General features: G+C 45.5%; 1 protein-coding gene across 1 annotated transcript in view; it reads right to left on the bottom strand.

Annotated features, from left to right (window-relative positions):
* LOC133378906 (vomeronasal type-2 receptor 26-like) overlaps nucleotides 1-5008 on the bottom strand; it is a 32444-nt gene extending 27436 nt beyond the window's left edge. Inside the window, exons 1-2 of the mRNA XM_061613520.1 lie at nucleotides 4994-5008; nucleotides 4240-4479 (exon numbers count right to left, since the gene is read on the bottom strand). Coding sequence (XP_061469504.1) covers nucleotides 4240-4479; nucleotides 4994-5008 — 255 coding nt within the window. The remainder of the gene's footprint in view (nucleotides 1-4239; nucleotides 4480-4993) is intronic.
* Nucleotides 5009-15306: the final 10298 nt, after the last annotated feature.

Below are 15306 nucleotides of genomic sequence, written 5' to 3'. Positions count from 1 at the left end.
CCGCAGATGGAGAGCCACAACTGAAAAGGCCCTCTCTCTTGTCACCATCCTCTGAGCCTTGCTCAAAGGGTAGACCTGGAAACGGGTCTCAGAAGAAGATCTAAGGGTTCATAGGTTTATATCAGGAGACACGTTCTAACAGATATCTGAAAAGAGCTTTATAGGTCAAAACTAGCACTTTGATTTGGGCTCGGAAGAGTACAGGCAGCCAGTGTAAGTGGAAGATGATTGGTGTTATATGATCTTTACATGCAACACTATACATGGGGGAGGTGCCTGGACTGCCAGTTCCAAACCCTGTACTATATATTCAGTAGAATTTACTTCCTGGTATATGGTATATTTAAGAAGTAATTAGAGCTTAAGAGATGCCATGTGGAATAAAATGTCCTCTACCTTGTTAAACTCCTTGGGCCACTCAATGGCTTCCGGGTTCATCGTGAATCTTATGCCATTGGATGCCTCTCTCTCTATGCGCCCAATATTCACTCTCACTCGAGATGTATTGGGAAACATCACCCAGTTCTCAATATCATAGTTGCCTGGTAGCTCCCCATTCTCATCCAAATACAGTCCGCCAATAGAAGTATTCGAAAACTGGACTTCTCTTAAGAAAGGGTGAAGCTGGAATGACAGGGAAAACAACATCATCTAGAAAGCATGTAAGCATGTTGGATCTCTCAGCTCTGCTGATTTGGAGGCCATGAATTGGGGTGAGAGCACATGTTATCTAGATATAAGCCCTATTCAGAAATTCTATTTATTGATTTAAAAATTGTAGACTACCATTCATATAAAATAACAAGACAGTTTCCAGAATAAGGTCAATACAAAAGACAATAACATGTTTGTAAAAACCCGCAAATACAACAGATAATTTCTCATAGAGAAGGTACTAAAAATCAGTGGGGATACCCTTGTGAATAGGTATGTTATAACCAGTTGGTGGAACACCATTATTGCAGGTTTCTGCTGTATCTCTAGTAGGGATGGAAGGACCTGTCACTTTTTTTAAAAAGTACGCATTGTGAAGGATGTCTGGATTTCAGTCATACTCTTTCGGAAAGTGAAACTGTGAAAGATTCAGCTTTAAATGTAAACTGAATTGAATTTCTCCCTCATTCCTAATCTCTAGGGAAGGTTATTCCGTAAAGGAAGCCACAGACCTGAACTTACTAGATCTGAACAGGGTGGTTCACAACAGATGCTATTGGAAGTCGCTGATTCATAGGGTCGCCATAAGTCATAACTGACTTGAAGGCACATAACAACAGCAAAGGGAAGGTTATTCCATAATACGGAGGCCACTGCAGGGAGGCACCTCACAGGCCTACTGACAGTCAAGACCAGCATATGAGTGGGACGTGCGGTTGTGCCAAGTAGCTCCTCTAACTCGTGCAAACATATGGAGGGGGAGCTTTCACATATATAGGTTTCCTCTTGAATGCTAATCGCTCAAGGTTCCAGATCATGTGGAAGCCTGCAAATGTGACAGCTCTGCATTTCCTTCAGAGCGGCGTAGTGTTTGGTACAATTTACACCACACCACAGGCAAGGCCAATGTTTTGCATAAAATCTGTATGTGCTAATTCATGGGCACAGATGAAAATTTAGAAACAGAAATAAAAATATCTGTGGTTTCCAGAAACAGTTCAAGACATTTTTATATCAATACCCTTTTCCAGGTTGATGAGGTGTTTTCCTCAGATGATCTTTTTGCATTTTTCTATTGTATTTAACACCACGAGAGGTTGTTTCATATTGTTTTTTAAAATGGTTTTAGCTTTTTCTCTTCTCGAATTATTATATTGTATACATCCCTGTGTTCTTCTGACAAAGGGTAGTATATAGATGTTTAAATATTAATAGGAGGGGAGAGTGCTCGGGTCCTGCTTGTGGGCTTCCCGTGGGCATCTGGTTGGCACGGTGAGAGCAGATGGTGCACTGGATTGGCCACTGCCATGATCCAGCAGGGCTCTTCTTAGGTTATGAAATCATTAATTAAAAATACAGTACATCTCACTATAGTGGGGGAGAACTGTGAGCAGGAGACCTGCATGCCTGCTCAGTCTATGCTCTAGTTAATGACTGTTGATGACCAACTTCAAGGATGAGAAGAGGTGAAGAGCGACACGAAGAGAGTCCCCCTGTATCTAAGAAAGCTGTATCTCTCTAAGGACACCAGGAAAGAACCACTGCAGAATGGAAGAAGCTTCCGACCTGATGATAACAGGGGAAAAGGCTGGCCTCTGCAAGGAGCCCTTCACATTGGATTTCCCTCAGAAGTTGACAATTTTATTTTTATCTCACTACTATATTTGGTTTCCAGGAATTGTTAATGGTGCACATTTTATTCGTACTTGGCTATGCTGATACGTGCAGTGCCCCTCAACCTCTTTTCATCAATAAATAAATATTGTATTTGATTCTGCAGGTGGGGAAATGAATTGAAGACTGCAGAAAGGAAAAGGGAATACCTGCCATGGCTGTAGCCTCTGAAGCTCTAACCTGCCTCCTCCATCCACCCTCAGCATCCACTTTGATCTAGATAAATATGCAGCTTGTAAGGCGTGTGCCATGACTTGGATGCTGAAGTAAGTGCTGTAGCTGTCCTGAGACAGGGCTCTCTCAAGCTCCTCTTGGGGCAGAGTCCCCAGGCGCTCCTGCTCTGTGCATCGTTTCCAGCCTTTCACGGACAGCACATGCTTTGAATACGAACAGTGAAATGCCCTTTTCCAAAATTGTTGGAGAGCAAACGAAATGGGATTATAGTAGTGATGTTTTGTCTTTTTCCCCGACTTCATTACAAAGGACAAAGTCCCATGGATGTACTGGAAGTCATCAAAATTATAAAACAGGCACAAGTTGATGTCATGAAAAGCTGTTGTGATCCAGACTTTTGCCCCAATTTCTTTCTCAAGGGATCTTTGCAGTAACATGATCGGATTCCATCCTCTGTGAGTGTTTTTATAGTAAACAAATACACTGACTTGTCTCCATGTGATAAACGATTCACTTGAGCTGAACATTTGACTGGGATTCTTTTCAGGTATTCTAATGGATAAGGCAACACAAATTCCCTTGCTGATCAGCAGAGATGTCAAAGCCCTCAAAAACTTTTCTCCATTCTCATTGTCTGGAGCAAAGAGGCCAATCCACGTCCATCCGAAATGCAGGAGCAACTTGACAATCCCCGGGTACTGAGTTTCTTCTTTGGGGACCACCCGGTAGACAAAAGAAAACTGGGTTTCATCTTCAAGAGCCTCAGCAATAAAGCCATAGCTGATCTTGTGAGGAAAGGAAGAGATTAAGAACAGATGTTTATTAATCTGAAATTATTAATATCTAATATCTATGTGAGAAGGATCTTGGAATTGTCATTGATCAGAAGCTGAATATGAGCCAACAGTGTGATGTGGCTGCAAAAAAGGAAAATGCTATATTAGGCTGCATTAACAGAGGTATAGAGTCCAAACTGCGAGAAGTACTAGTTCCCCTCTATTCAACACTGGTTAGGCCTCATCTTCAATACTGCGTCCAGTTCTGGTCTCTGCACTTCAAGAAGGATGCAGACAAACTGGAACAGGTTCACAGGAGGGCAGCAAGGATGATCAGGGGACTGGAAACAAAGCCCTATGAGGAGAGACTGAAAGAACTGGGCATGTTTAGCCTGGAGAAGAGAAGACTGAGGGGAGATATGATAGCACTCTTCAAGTACATGAAAGGTTGTCACATACAGGAGGGCCGGGATCTCTTCTCTATCGTCCCAGAATGCAGGACACAGAATAATGGGCTCAAGTTGCAGGAAGCCAGATTTCGACTGGACATCAGGAAAAATTTCCTAACTGTTAGAGCCATACGACAATGGAACCAATGACCTAGAGAGGTAGTGGGCTCTCCGACACTGGAGACATTTAAGAGACAGCTGGACAGCCGTCTGTCAGGAATGCTTTGATATGGATTCCTGCATTGAGCAGGGGGTTGGACTCGATGGCCTTGTAGGCCCCTTCCAACTCTACGATTCTATGATTCTAACAAAGTTTGTGCTGGGTGGGGCTGACGGGAGCTTTAATCTGAAATAACTGGAGGGTGCCAGGTTGGTAGAAGAAAGAGCCCTCGGTCCATAGGGCAGGATTTTCTCACTTTTTGATGCCCTTTCTTGTCTTTCCTAGAGAGAAAGGGGCATTTTATGCAGCTGAATTTCTCGTCTGACCCTCCATGTCCCACCAAGCTTCATACCTGTGGGATTTTGTAGGTGCCTGAGATAGTTGAAATCTGTTTAGAGATTGCAGAATTGGCTCCCTCAAGAACAGCCAGCAGGTTTTTCCCTTTTCCACAGTGATAGTTTGGAATATTGCTTTTGCCGCCTGCAAGCAGGTCCATCATGGCATCAGAAGTCACCCTTGCATCAAAATAGTTCTCATAGAGGTTGTAGCCCAGGGTGATGTTGGGCAAGAGTCTGGGATCCTGGTTGATCTCCTGGATGGTGAACATGAAGGACAAGATGTGCCAGTAGTTCCTAGATGTTAAACTGCAAAATAATAATAATAAAGTAATTAAAAATGGAAAATTCTCCAACTGCTATTTCCCACAGAATGAAATTAAAATTTGCATCATTTTATACATCCAAGGGCCTTTCCAGGCAATATACATCCCACGATAGCTGATACCCAAACCATGGTCTTTCTGTTTGTTGCCAGGAGTGAGAAGAGACATATGCCTGTTGTAAAGTGAAACTGCATTAACCACTTAAGAATGAAAAGGAGGAGATGCACCATCCACTGCAGAAGAGGAGAACAACAGGACCTTCAAAGAGTTCAACCGATTTTTTTAAAAATGCATTTTTCTAAGGTTCATGAAATACTGGGAAATTTCTGCAAAGGCTGCTGTTGCTTTAACGGACTTGGCTGCTTCAAAGGGGTTACATAAATGCCCTTTGCTGAAATTGAGAGCTCTACAAAAGGGAAAAGGCTATGATCCCAACTCCACTTACCTTGTAGGAAGCCATATTGAATCACCAGGAGCAATTTTCAGTGGACATGAAGCAGCATTCTGCTAAGACTTCCCATCAACGCAAGGATTTCTGCTTGCCCAGTGGGAGTTCCCCTCTCTCCTCTCCCCCGAACATGCCCAGTGCCCTTCCCAAATCTGCTCCAGAGGGTTGGGGGAACCCCTAAAGCAAATTTAGGAGAGGAGAGGGGGAGAACATTCCATTGCACAAACATCCTTGTGCAGACGGAACATTTGCTTTAGCCTGGCTAATTAAGTCCAGCCCAGCAATGAAACAAACCATCAGGGGGCTGCAAGGACTTCTTCTGCCCTTTCCTTGAGTCTCCCTGAGCTGTGGGGCACAGCAATCAGAGGGAATTCTTAAAATCTGGGTGGATGCCAAAGGCCAGAGAAAAAGTTTCCCAAGCCAAATCTTCCCAAAACTTGTGATTGGGGGAATTCTTGTGTGGTTCCAGTAGGAAAAATATTAACTCCGACTAGAATCTCATTCAGTTACAATGGACAAACCAACTGAAGGAAAGTCGTCTCGTCATTCCGTTTTCTCCCTTTGGGAACTGTTCTGTCCTCAGTCTCATTGCAAAGGCAGTGCCAGGCGTGGGGAGCCAATTCTGCTGATGCCTTCCAGGAGATTACTTCAGAGTGGGAAATGTAAAACAAAACAAAAGACTGACACTGCCTGAGCACTCCCCCTCCCCTCCCCTCTCTCCAAATATCCAACTGCACAATGGATTTGATTCTCCACACGATAGAAGAGGTGCAATTCAATCACATTCAACCACATTTGCTGCCTTCATATTCAGGAGTCGTGCTGGGCACAGAGGGAGAACCTGTGGGCTCAGATTTGAGTTTGAACCCTCATGAAAGGGCCGCTTTAGTTACCACCTGTGCTGAAGCAATGAGGCTTTTCTTGGTTGGGGGGTGTCTTAATTATCCCACTGGGACCCCTAAAGCAAATTTAGGAGAGGAGAGGGGGAGAACATTCCATTACACAAACATCCTTGTGCAGAGGAACAATTGCCTTAGGATTGTGCTTTAAGTCAATAAAGATCACTTTCAGCCTGGCTATTTAAGTCCAGCCCAGCAATGAGACAAACCATCAGGGGGCTGCAAGGACTTCTTCTGCCCTTTCCTTGAGTCCCCTGAGCTGTGGGGCACAGCAATCAGAGGGAATTCTTAGAGTCTGGGTTGATGCTGAGGGCCAGAGAACCTTCCAGGCAATATACACCCCACAGTAGCTGGTCCTCAAATAATGGTCTTTATGTTTGTAGTGGGGAGTGAGAAGTGACATATGATTATCGCAGTGTGAAAATGCACTGCAGAAGAGGAGAAGCACAGGACCTTCAAAGAGTTAAACTGAATTTTAAAAAAATGTATTTTTCTAAGATTCATGAAATATTGGAGAATTGCTGCAAAGGCTGTCCTTGGTTTAGTGGTCTTGGCTGATCCAAAGGGTTTGCGTAAATGCCCCATTGCTGAAATGGAGAGCTCTGGAAAAGGGATAATGCTGTGATCCAATCCTCAGTTACCTTGCAGGAAGCCATACTGAATCACCAGGACTAATTTTCAGTAGTCAAGGGGTGGTATTCTGCTAAGATGTCCCATCAGCGCAAGGATTTCTGCTTGCTCACTGGCCTCTCCAAATCTGTACAAATCTTGTAGCTGTACTTCAAATCTGTTCCAGAGGATTGGGGAAATCCTTACAATAAATTTAGAAGACATGGGGAAGAGAGAGGGAGAACATTTTATTGCACAAGCAGAAATCCTTGAACTGACGGAACAATTGCCTTGGCAATAGTTAGGGCTGCACTTTAAGTGAATAAAGGACACTTTCAGCCTAATTAATTATGGGAAGCCCAGCCCAGGAAAGGAGCTTGCAAGGACTTCACTGAGAAGGAAGTCTTAGGAGTCTGGGTTGAGGCTGGGGGCCAGATGAACTGTGCTTCCCTAAACTTGCGAATGGGGGAATTCTGGTGTGGTTCCAGTTGGAAAAATATTATTTCTGACCGACTCTAATCTCATTCAGCTACAATGGACAAATTGGCAGAAGGAAAGTTGCCTCATCATCCATTTTCCTCCCTTTGCGAACTGTTCTCTCCTCAGCCTCACTGCAAAGGCAGTGCCAGACGTGGGGAGCCAATTCTGCTGATGCCTTCCAGGAGATTACTTCAGAGTGGGGACCTTAACACAAAACAAAAGACGGACCCTGCCTGAGCATTCCACCTCCCCTCCCCTCCCCTCTCTCCAAACATCCAATTGTACAATGGATTTGATTCTCCACACGACAGAAGAGGTGCAAATCAAGCACATGCAACGACACTTGCTGCCTTCATATTCAGCAGTCGTGCTGGGCACAGAGGGAGAAGCTGTGGGCTGGCATTTGAGTTTAGACCCCCATGAAAGGGCCGCTTTAGCTTCCACCTGTGCTGAAGCAATGAGGCTTTTCTTGGGAGGGAAATGATGCCAGGATGATTTTCCCAATGATCTAATTGCATGTGATTATACCTGATTGGAATCAGTTGCATTCACATATTCTGTTCTTCAACAGGCAACACAACCAGCAGAGCAGGTAGAGCATTTTAACGGGGCACCAGAAGACAGGACAGGAGGGGAACTTGTAGCCCACCAGTTGTTGCTGGACTACATTAGCCCCAGCCAGCATGGCCAGTGGTCAGGGATGCTGGGCGCTATAGTCAGGCAGCATCTGGAGGGCCACAATCTTTGCTGCCCTGAAATGGGGCCAATTCTCCTGCTAAATAGGAATCATTGCAGTCGGGGTGGTGAAACATGACATCTGTCTGCAAATAATTAATAATTACTTATAATTACCGCTCAAGCCTGATTAAAGGGGTTTGTGAAAAGATGTAAGGATGTTGTATAAAAAATGCTTTTGGAAATACAATCCCGCCAATGAGGAAGTCTCCAGGCCTGTAGTAATTGTCTGGTTCATTCTGTTCTCTGATCAGATTCAAGGGGCATTTTGTCTTCAGGTTCCCACAGGCTTCACGGGGCTCTAGCAGAAGCAGAAGCAACAGAAGCAGCAGTGAGATCATTCTGGCTCTGCCTCCAACTCTTCCTCTCTCCTCCAGAGTCAGCTGAGCAGAAGAAGCCACATGTTCTTGTAATTCCAAAGCTGCAGTGGCTTTGCCACTGTGGGTGGTGTTCACTTGTGGCTTCAGAGCCCTTAGACCTCACTCAGGCACGTCCCCCAGTTTCTCCTGCTCTCAGTCTTGGCCTTGACTCAGTGTGTCTCTGACACAGAAGATATTCTGTGCACCAATATTTCCCCCAGGCACAGGGCAATGAATAATGATGCCCTTGGTGCTGATGTTTAGGCAATCTCCAGGAATATCTTTTGAGCTGGGAAGAATAAATCACCATGATTTTGATAATTGTAAGGGGAAGAAAGTTCACCTCTGCAACATCCTGGAGCCGCCCTGTGTGGTTCGAGGGGCAGGTGCAGAGCTGGAAAAAAACATGTTTGCACGAAATCACAGATGCGGCTCCAAAGTTTGACACGAGTGAGGGAAGGGAGGGGGTGAGTTTGGAGTGAACTTTGCTGAGAAGAGCGTTAGAAAAGGCCTACATCCGGATCAGACCAAAGGCCGTTCTAGCCCAGCGTCCTGTTTCCTGCAGCAGCCAATCAGACAGCTGTGTGAAGCTCACAAGTGGGGCAGGAGGGCAATAGCCCTTTCCCAGGTTGTTCTCCACCAAATGGCATTCAGAGACATGCAGCATCTGCTGTGGGCAGTTGTGTAATCCGATTTCATAACCATCTGAGCTGGTGGCCATCACCACACCTTATGGCAGCAAGTCCCACAGTTTGACTTCATGCCCTGTGAAAAATGCTTCCTTTTGTCTGCCTTGAATCTCCCAACCTCCAGGTTCATGAGGTGGCCCCTTTGGGTTGTAGTTTTATGAGGAAAACCTTAGCCACGGGATTGGCTTTAAAGCAAGACTGGACAAATTCATTAAGACGACCAATGGCTACTAGCCATGATGGCTATGCACTACCTCCACAGTCAGAGTGGGAGAGGGCTATTGCCATAATGACCTGAAAGAAGAGAATGCTGGACTACCCTGCATGTAGATTTGACTCCCGAAAGGAGCTGAGTAACACGCCCTTTGACTCCTTTCCAGGGAAAACTGATCTCAGATGGACACAGGAGAGTGCCAATGGGATGGAGTACTAGGACAAGAGATCCAATCAGCAAACAGAATCCCAAAGGCCTGCCTTCCTGCTCTGAGCAGAGAGGGGTGGAGCTGGTGAAGGGGAAAAGGGGAAAGTCAGGCTTGAGGGGGGTTTTGAACAGCCATGACCCTGTTGCTGCAGCAGGCCTGGAAATGGGGATTGTTGGGGAAGACTAGGTAGTCCTGCAACAGCAGAATGAAGTTATTCCCTGGGTAAAAAGATGGTTGGGCTTGAGGGGAATCAGAAGGGGAGTTGGTAAGAGTCTAGGAAACAAAGGACAAAGAGATCTGCTGAGTTGGTGACATGAAGGAAAGTTGCTCAGAGTCACTGAAAAAACTGCTGAAAGGGTGTATGAAATTGTCATCTCTCTTCAGAGCGTCTACTGCACCCGCTCACAAATTACAGTAGGGTCCCGCTTTATGGCGCTTCGCTTTACAGCGCTTCGCTAATACAGCGGTCTCAATTAGACCAATTAGACTAAAGTCCCACTCATACGGTGCTAGTTCCACTTTTACGGCAGTGTTCGGGCATTGCACGCCATTCTATTCAATGAGTTCCGCTTTACAGGGTTTTTCTCTTTACAGCAGGAGTCCGGAACGTAACCCGCCATATGAGTGGGCCCTACTGTATCATGATCACTCAGACTCAGGGCACGGGGGAAGGAAAAAGACAGAAACATGTTCAACATTGGACAAACCCGCAGGGATAAACATACAGCACCTGCCACGGAAGAAAGGGAGAATCCAAATAGGTCTTAGGGAAGACTCTAATTTCCTCCTTTGCAGCCGTGGGTTTAAAGCTGAATCGCGTGGCATCATGTAAGTGGCTTGAGGAAAAGGGGGACAGTTCTGGATCCGGCCCTCCAGCCAGCTCCACTTCAGTACCCCTGAGCTATGACCTGCTTGCAGACCTCCCTTTGGAGCATCTGGGTGGCCATTGTGAGAACAGGATGCTGGTTTAGACGGGTCATTGGCCTGGTCATTTTGCAGGCTCTTCCTTTCCTATGTTCAGGGGGATTTGATTAAACTTTGCACAACCATAGTTCCCGTGCTTCCCCCCTTTGACTCTGCAGAATCTCAGCACAGGCTCTCAGTACCCTAGGGGATATTTTATGCACCAAACTTTACAAGCAGAGTGCAAGAAATTACCTCACTTTCCCCCTGATTCTGACATTTAGGTGTTTGGTCTCTCAGGCAATCTTTGGGCAAATCCCTGGAGCTTTGACAAGAATAAGAATAATTATAAGGAGGAGAAGCATCGCCTGGAGCCGCTGTGTGGCTCGAGGCGCAGGTGCAGAGGTGGAGGAAAACATGTTTGCGAGAACTCACCAAAGTGGCTCCCTGGTCTAGACATGGATCAGTGTGTGTGTGTGGGGGGGAGGTGAACTTGGCCCTTAACTGACAAAGCACCTTTACAGGGTCAAGACCAAGCTATTCTTCTAGGATCAGAGCTTGGCCATGCTGGCTGGGTCTGATGGGAGTTGTAGCTGAAAAAGTAACTTTTCCAAGCTCTGTCTAGGATATATGTGAATATTAGGGCTTGGCATAGCCCCCTAACCCAATCTGAAGGCTTGAATCGCCCCCAGCCGAATCCAGGAAACACCCGGTCTGACCCAGATGCAACCCCAAATCATTTTAAGGGTGGGGCTAATGTTTAATGAGGCCCTTTAATATCCTAATTAAACATATGGTTGAGAGGGGGGAGGCGATGCTGCATCTCCTCGCCCTCCCTCACCCCCCCCAGTTTCCCCCACTGCCAATGTAAGTGCACCATGGGCTCCTAGTGCTCAGTGATCTCAGTAAGGCTTAAGATCATGTTGCCCTCTTAAACAGCGGACAACTGTTTCTGAAGATGAACTGTCATTTACCAAGACAGAAGTGAATTTTTAGTGCGAGAAAGTGAGGGGAAGGACAAATCAGAATGCTGAAAATGTGGGCTGTCATTGAGGATCACAAAGAGCCTGCACTCAGTGCTCTTTTTCGGGCTATGTGCAAACTAGTTGTTTGCCACCGACACCATTGTCGGGCTGCACTTCGAAATGTATTTGCACATGGCTGGACATATCTCCCTTTGCCACAGCTGATGTCAGACCTTTTATGACCACTCACATCAGAGTGCTGAGCCCATTACTGTCCCATTGCTAAATACCTTATCTTGGAAGACAATCTTACTTGGCCACGAGTGATCGCCAATGAATGAAAATCAATGATTTGCCTGAGCCTACAGGAAAGCGTTTCCATTGGACACACCTCAAACTGTCAACGGGGTTGATAGCTGATCAGGTGTGTAGTCTGTGTGAAGCTGACTAAAACATGCAATGTACTCAGTCTCCAACTTTTGGAGTAAAAAGGGGCAGAGTTTGATTAACGTCATGTGCCCCCAGTTTCAGAAAACAGACGTGGAGACGTGCCAAAACCACTACAACTGCAATTGTGCCTCCAGCCTTATTTTTGCTTAGCTCCCAGTTTTTTCTAGCAGATTTTGGCTTGTTCTGAGGACTTTGGAGCCCCCTGTGTCCCTCTGCCTTGGATCCTCCATTAATCTCTCAGCTCTTCCCTGAACCCACAGAAAGGGCTTCCTGCCTGGATAGATAGCCATCATATTCTTTCTTTTCTATTTCTTGATGTTTAGGATAAGTTACTAAATAGCTGGAATTTAGCAAAGCTTTTAACTAGTCTAGCCTGGGGAACGTTTTAGGGGTAATAAAAGTAGAAATGCATAATAGCTTTAAAATCATATTTTTCCTAGGTTTTGCATGCCATCATTACTTTTTGCAAAGGTTACGATGCATATTGTTCCTCTGAGTAGAGTTACGTTTAATAGCTAAGTTTCATATTCGTATACTATTTTGTTTTTCCATGTAATTGTCATTTGCTTATACTGTTCCTAGCGTTTCTCCCTTCCCCAAGATTTATTTATGCATAATAATGTACTGTTGATTTCTGTTTGATATGATTATGCTCATATCTTTTATAAACTGAAATGCATTCACTGGTCTTCTGGGGATGTCTTTCAGATAAATCTTTCCAAACAGATTTTAGCCTCTCAGGTCCTATTTGGTCACAGCAGCATTGGGGCAAATTAAGAACCTTTATTTATTTGGTTTTTAAATATATATATATATACCACTCAGAAGGTCTGGCCTTGGATGAAGAGGACAAGGACCTCCCTTCACTAGGTTTACTATGTCCAAGAACCAACTTTGCCAAGTCTGTGGTGGAGCCACTAGCAAAACTTCTCCCCTCTCCTGAGAGATCTTTATGAGGACTCTTTGAAGCAGTGCTATTGGGGGAAATGTATAAAGGAGGCCCCTGGGCCAAGAGAGAAAGAGGGAGGGAGAAACCTGACTGAAATGGATCCAGATAATCAGTCTCATCCAAGAGTGTCTGGAGCTGGCCTGCAACCACTCATTCCAGGAATGGAACATTTGCCACCGGCCTATAGGAGTGGTCTCACTACCGCCTCTTTCAAGGCCCCTGGAAACACTCCCTCTCGCAAAGAGGCATTAATCACTTCTGTGGCCCAGGCGGCTGTTCCATCCTTGCTAGCTTTAATTAGCCAAGAAGGGCAAGGATATATATATATATATACGGCGCGGGACCCAATACCTGCTGGAACGCCTCTCCCGATATGAACCTGCCTATACACTGCGTTCTACATCGAAGGCCCTCCACCAAGTTCCGACTCATAGAGAAGCTCGGAGGGTGGTAACAAGAACTAGGGCCTTCTCAGTGGTGGCCCCCAAACTGTGGAATAGTCTTCCCGACGAGGTGCGCTGGCACCGACATTGCTATCTTTTCGGCGCCAAGTTAAAACCTTCCTCTTTTCTAAGGCATTTTAATCTAATTTAATTTAGTTTTAAAATGTGCTGTAACTGATTTTAGATTTCTTATTCTCTTATATATCTTTTTGTTGTATTATATTATGGGATTTTATTGTATATATTTGTATTTCTTTGTTGTACACCGCCCAGAGAGCTATGCTAGTGGGGCGGTATAAAAATTTAACAAATAAATAAATAAATAAATAAGGATCCAATACAGAAGTGGTTGCACGAACCTGTCCAAGCACCTTCAAAGTCATCTAGCTGTACCAACTGAAATTCAGAGGGTTTTACCATGTCCTTGGGGCCAGCATGTAATAGCCCCCGGACAACTCTGAAGAGCTCCGCTGGGTGGCAAATTGATGATTTAATAGTGGCAGCAAAATATTGTTTTTTTGCTGCCTTCACTGTCCCTGAATACACCTTACCATAGGCATTTACTAGTGTTTGATTACATCCACCAGGAGTTCATCTCCATCTGTACTCAAGCCGTCTCCAGTATTGTTTCATCGCTCTCAGCTCCGGGGTATACCATGGAGCCATATGAGCTCTACACAGGAGAGGGTGCTCAGGAGCAATCATGGCAACCGCCCAGGTCATTTCTGTATTCCACAGATCAATGAGGGTTTTGTCAGGAGTGCCAGCCCTATCAGCCGGAAAACTCCCCAGAGCCCTTTGGAAACCATCCGGATCCATTAGTCTCTGGGGGCGGACCATCTTAATAGGTCCCCCACCCTTGCAGAAGGGCAACGCTGCTGTAAGTCTAAACTTCAACAAGCAGTGATCTGTCCATGACAAAGGGACTGATGTAAGGCCCCCCACTTTCAGATCACCATCTCCACGTCCGGTTGCAAAACCCAAGTCTAGAGTATGCCCCGCTACATGTGTTAGGCCAGTGACATGTTGGAACAGTCCCATGGCTGTCATGGAGACCATGAAATCCTGAGCCACCCCAGTTAAGGCGGCCTTAGTATGAATGTTGACATCCCCCAGAACCAACAGTCTGGGGGATCTCAGCAGTGCACAGGAGACCACCTCCGTCAGCTCAGCTAGGGAGTCTGTTGGGCAGGGGGGTGGGCGGTACACCAACAGAATCCGCAATCTGTCCCGCTGACCCAACACAAGGTGCAAACTCTCCAGACCAGTAGTCACATAGACAGGGAGCTTGCAGAGGGAGCTCCTATACACCACAGCAACCCCCCTCCCCAACTCTCAGATCTACCTTGATGCTGAACCAGATACCCTGGTGGGCATAGCTGGGAGAGACTAACTCTTCCCTGCTCACCCACCCACCCCCCAGGTCTCAGGTATACACGTCAGATTGGCTGCCTTATCCACAATTATATCATGAATGAGGGAAATCTTATTATGCACTGATCTGGAATTTAGGGGCAGCATCTGGAGGCCTGAGAGCTGGCTGATAGGGCAGTCAACAGACCTCTATGTCTACGTGCATGCACATGGAGTAATTCCCCTTATCCTGCAACCCTGAAATTACCACCGGTGGGAGCCTCAATTCAGAGACTAGGAGTGGTTGGTTCTATGGACACTGTTCAGTGAAGTAAACAGGCAGATGCTTTATTTCATATTTCTGCTTTCCACATTACAGAAGACACAAAAGAGCTGCTGAAAATAGCATTTCCATGTTGCATCCTCCCACTCTGCTTCTAACATGTAGTAACAACATTCAACACATAGTGTGAAAGCCCTGAGACCTTGTGCCATCTCCTAATCCATTTAATTTTTAACAACCCAGAGATCACAATAGCCATCTTGCCATTCTCACCTAAGAAGAGAACTATCTTAGCACAAAAGCACAATTTCATGGAAATGTTGCCATACAGATAAACAGAAGAAGATGATGATTAGTAGCATAAAGACGAGTGTGGTTGATCAGGTATCAAGTGCACATCAGAGTGTGATAAAGCAATACCTGTGAAACAGTAAGCTCAGAGGGCCTGTGGCCTTTGCAGGGTCATGCATGCATTTTCATCATTTCTGATTGATACAAGACAAAGAGAGGTAAGGAGGTAAAATCCCAAGTCAGTAGTGTGAGTTCCATTATTACTGAATATTTTCAGAATCAGATGGCATCCTTAGTTTTTGTCATCATGTGATCCTTTGTGTTCTGATCAGGCCTCAGTACAATAATGTAGCACTTGGGAATGAAGATGCAGCCCAGAAGTCCAGCACTGGAGGCCAAGATAGAGAAGACCTGCACGGCTACCATGTATTTCCCTTTTGTGCTCAGGTAGGTGGGCACAAAGGAAATCCAAACACTGCA

This window comes from Rhineura floridana, chromosome 3, assembly GCF_030035675.1.
Source record: "Rhineura floridana isolate rRhiFlo1 chromosome 3, rRhiFlo1.hap2, whole genome shotgun sequence".
In the NCBI taxonomy this organism is placed as follows: Eukaryota; Metazoa; Chordata; class Lepidosauria; order Squamata; family Rhineuridae; genus Rhineura; species Rhineura floridana.
Note: the sequence above shows the minus strand (reverse complement) of the source record. Positions and strands in the feature narration are given on the sequence as shown.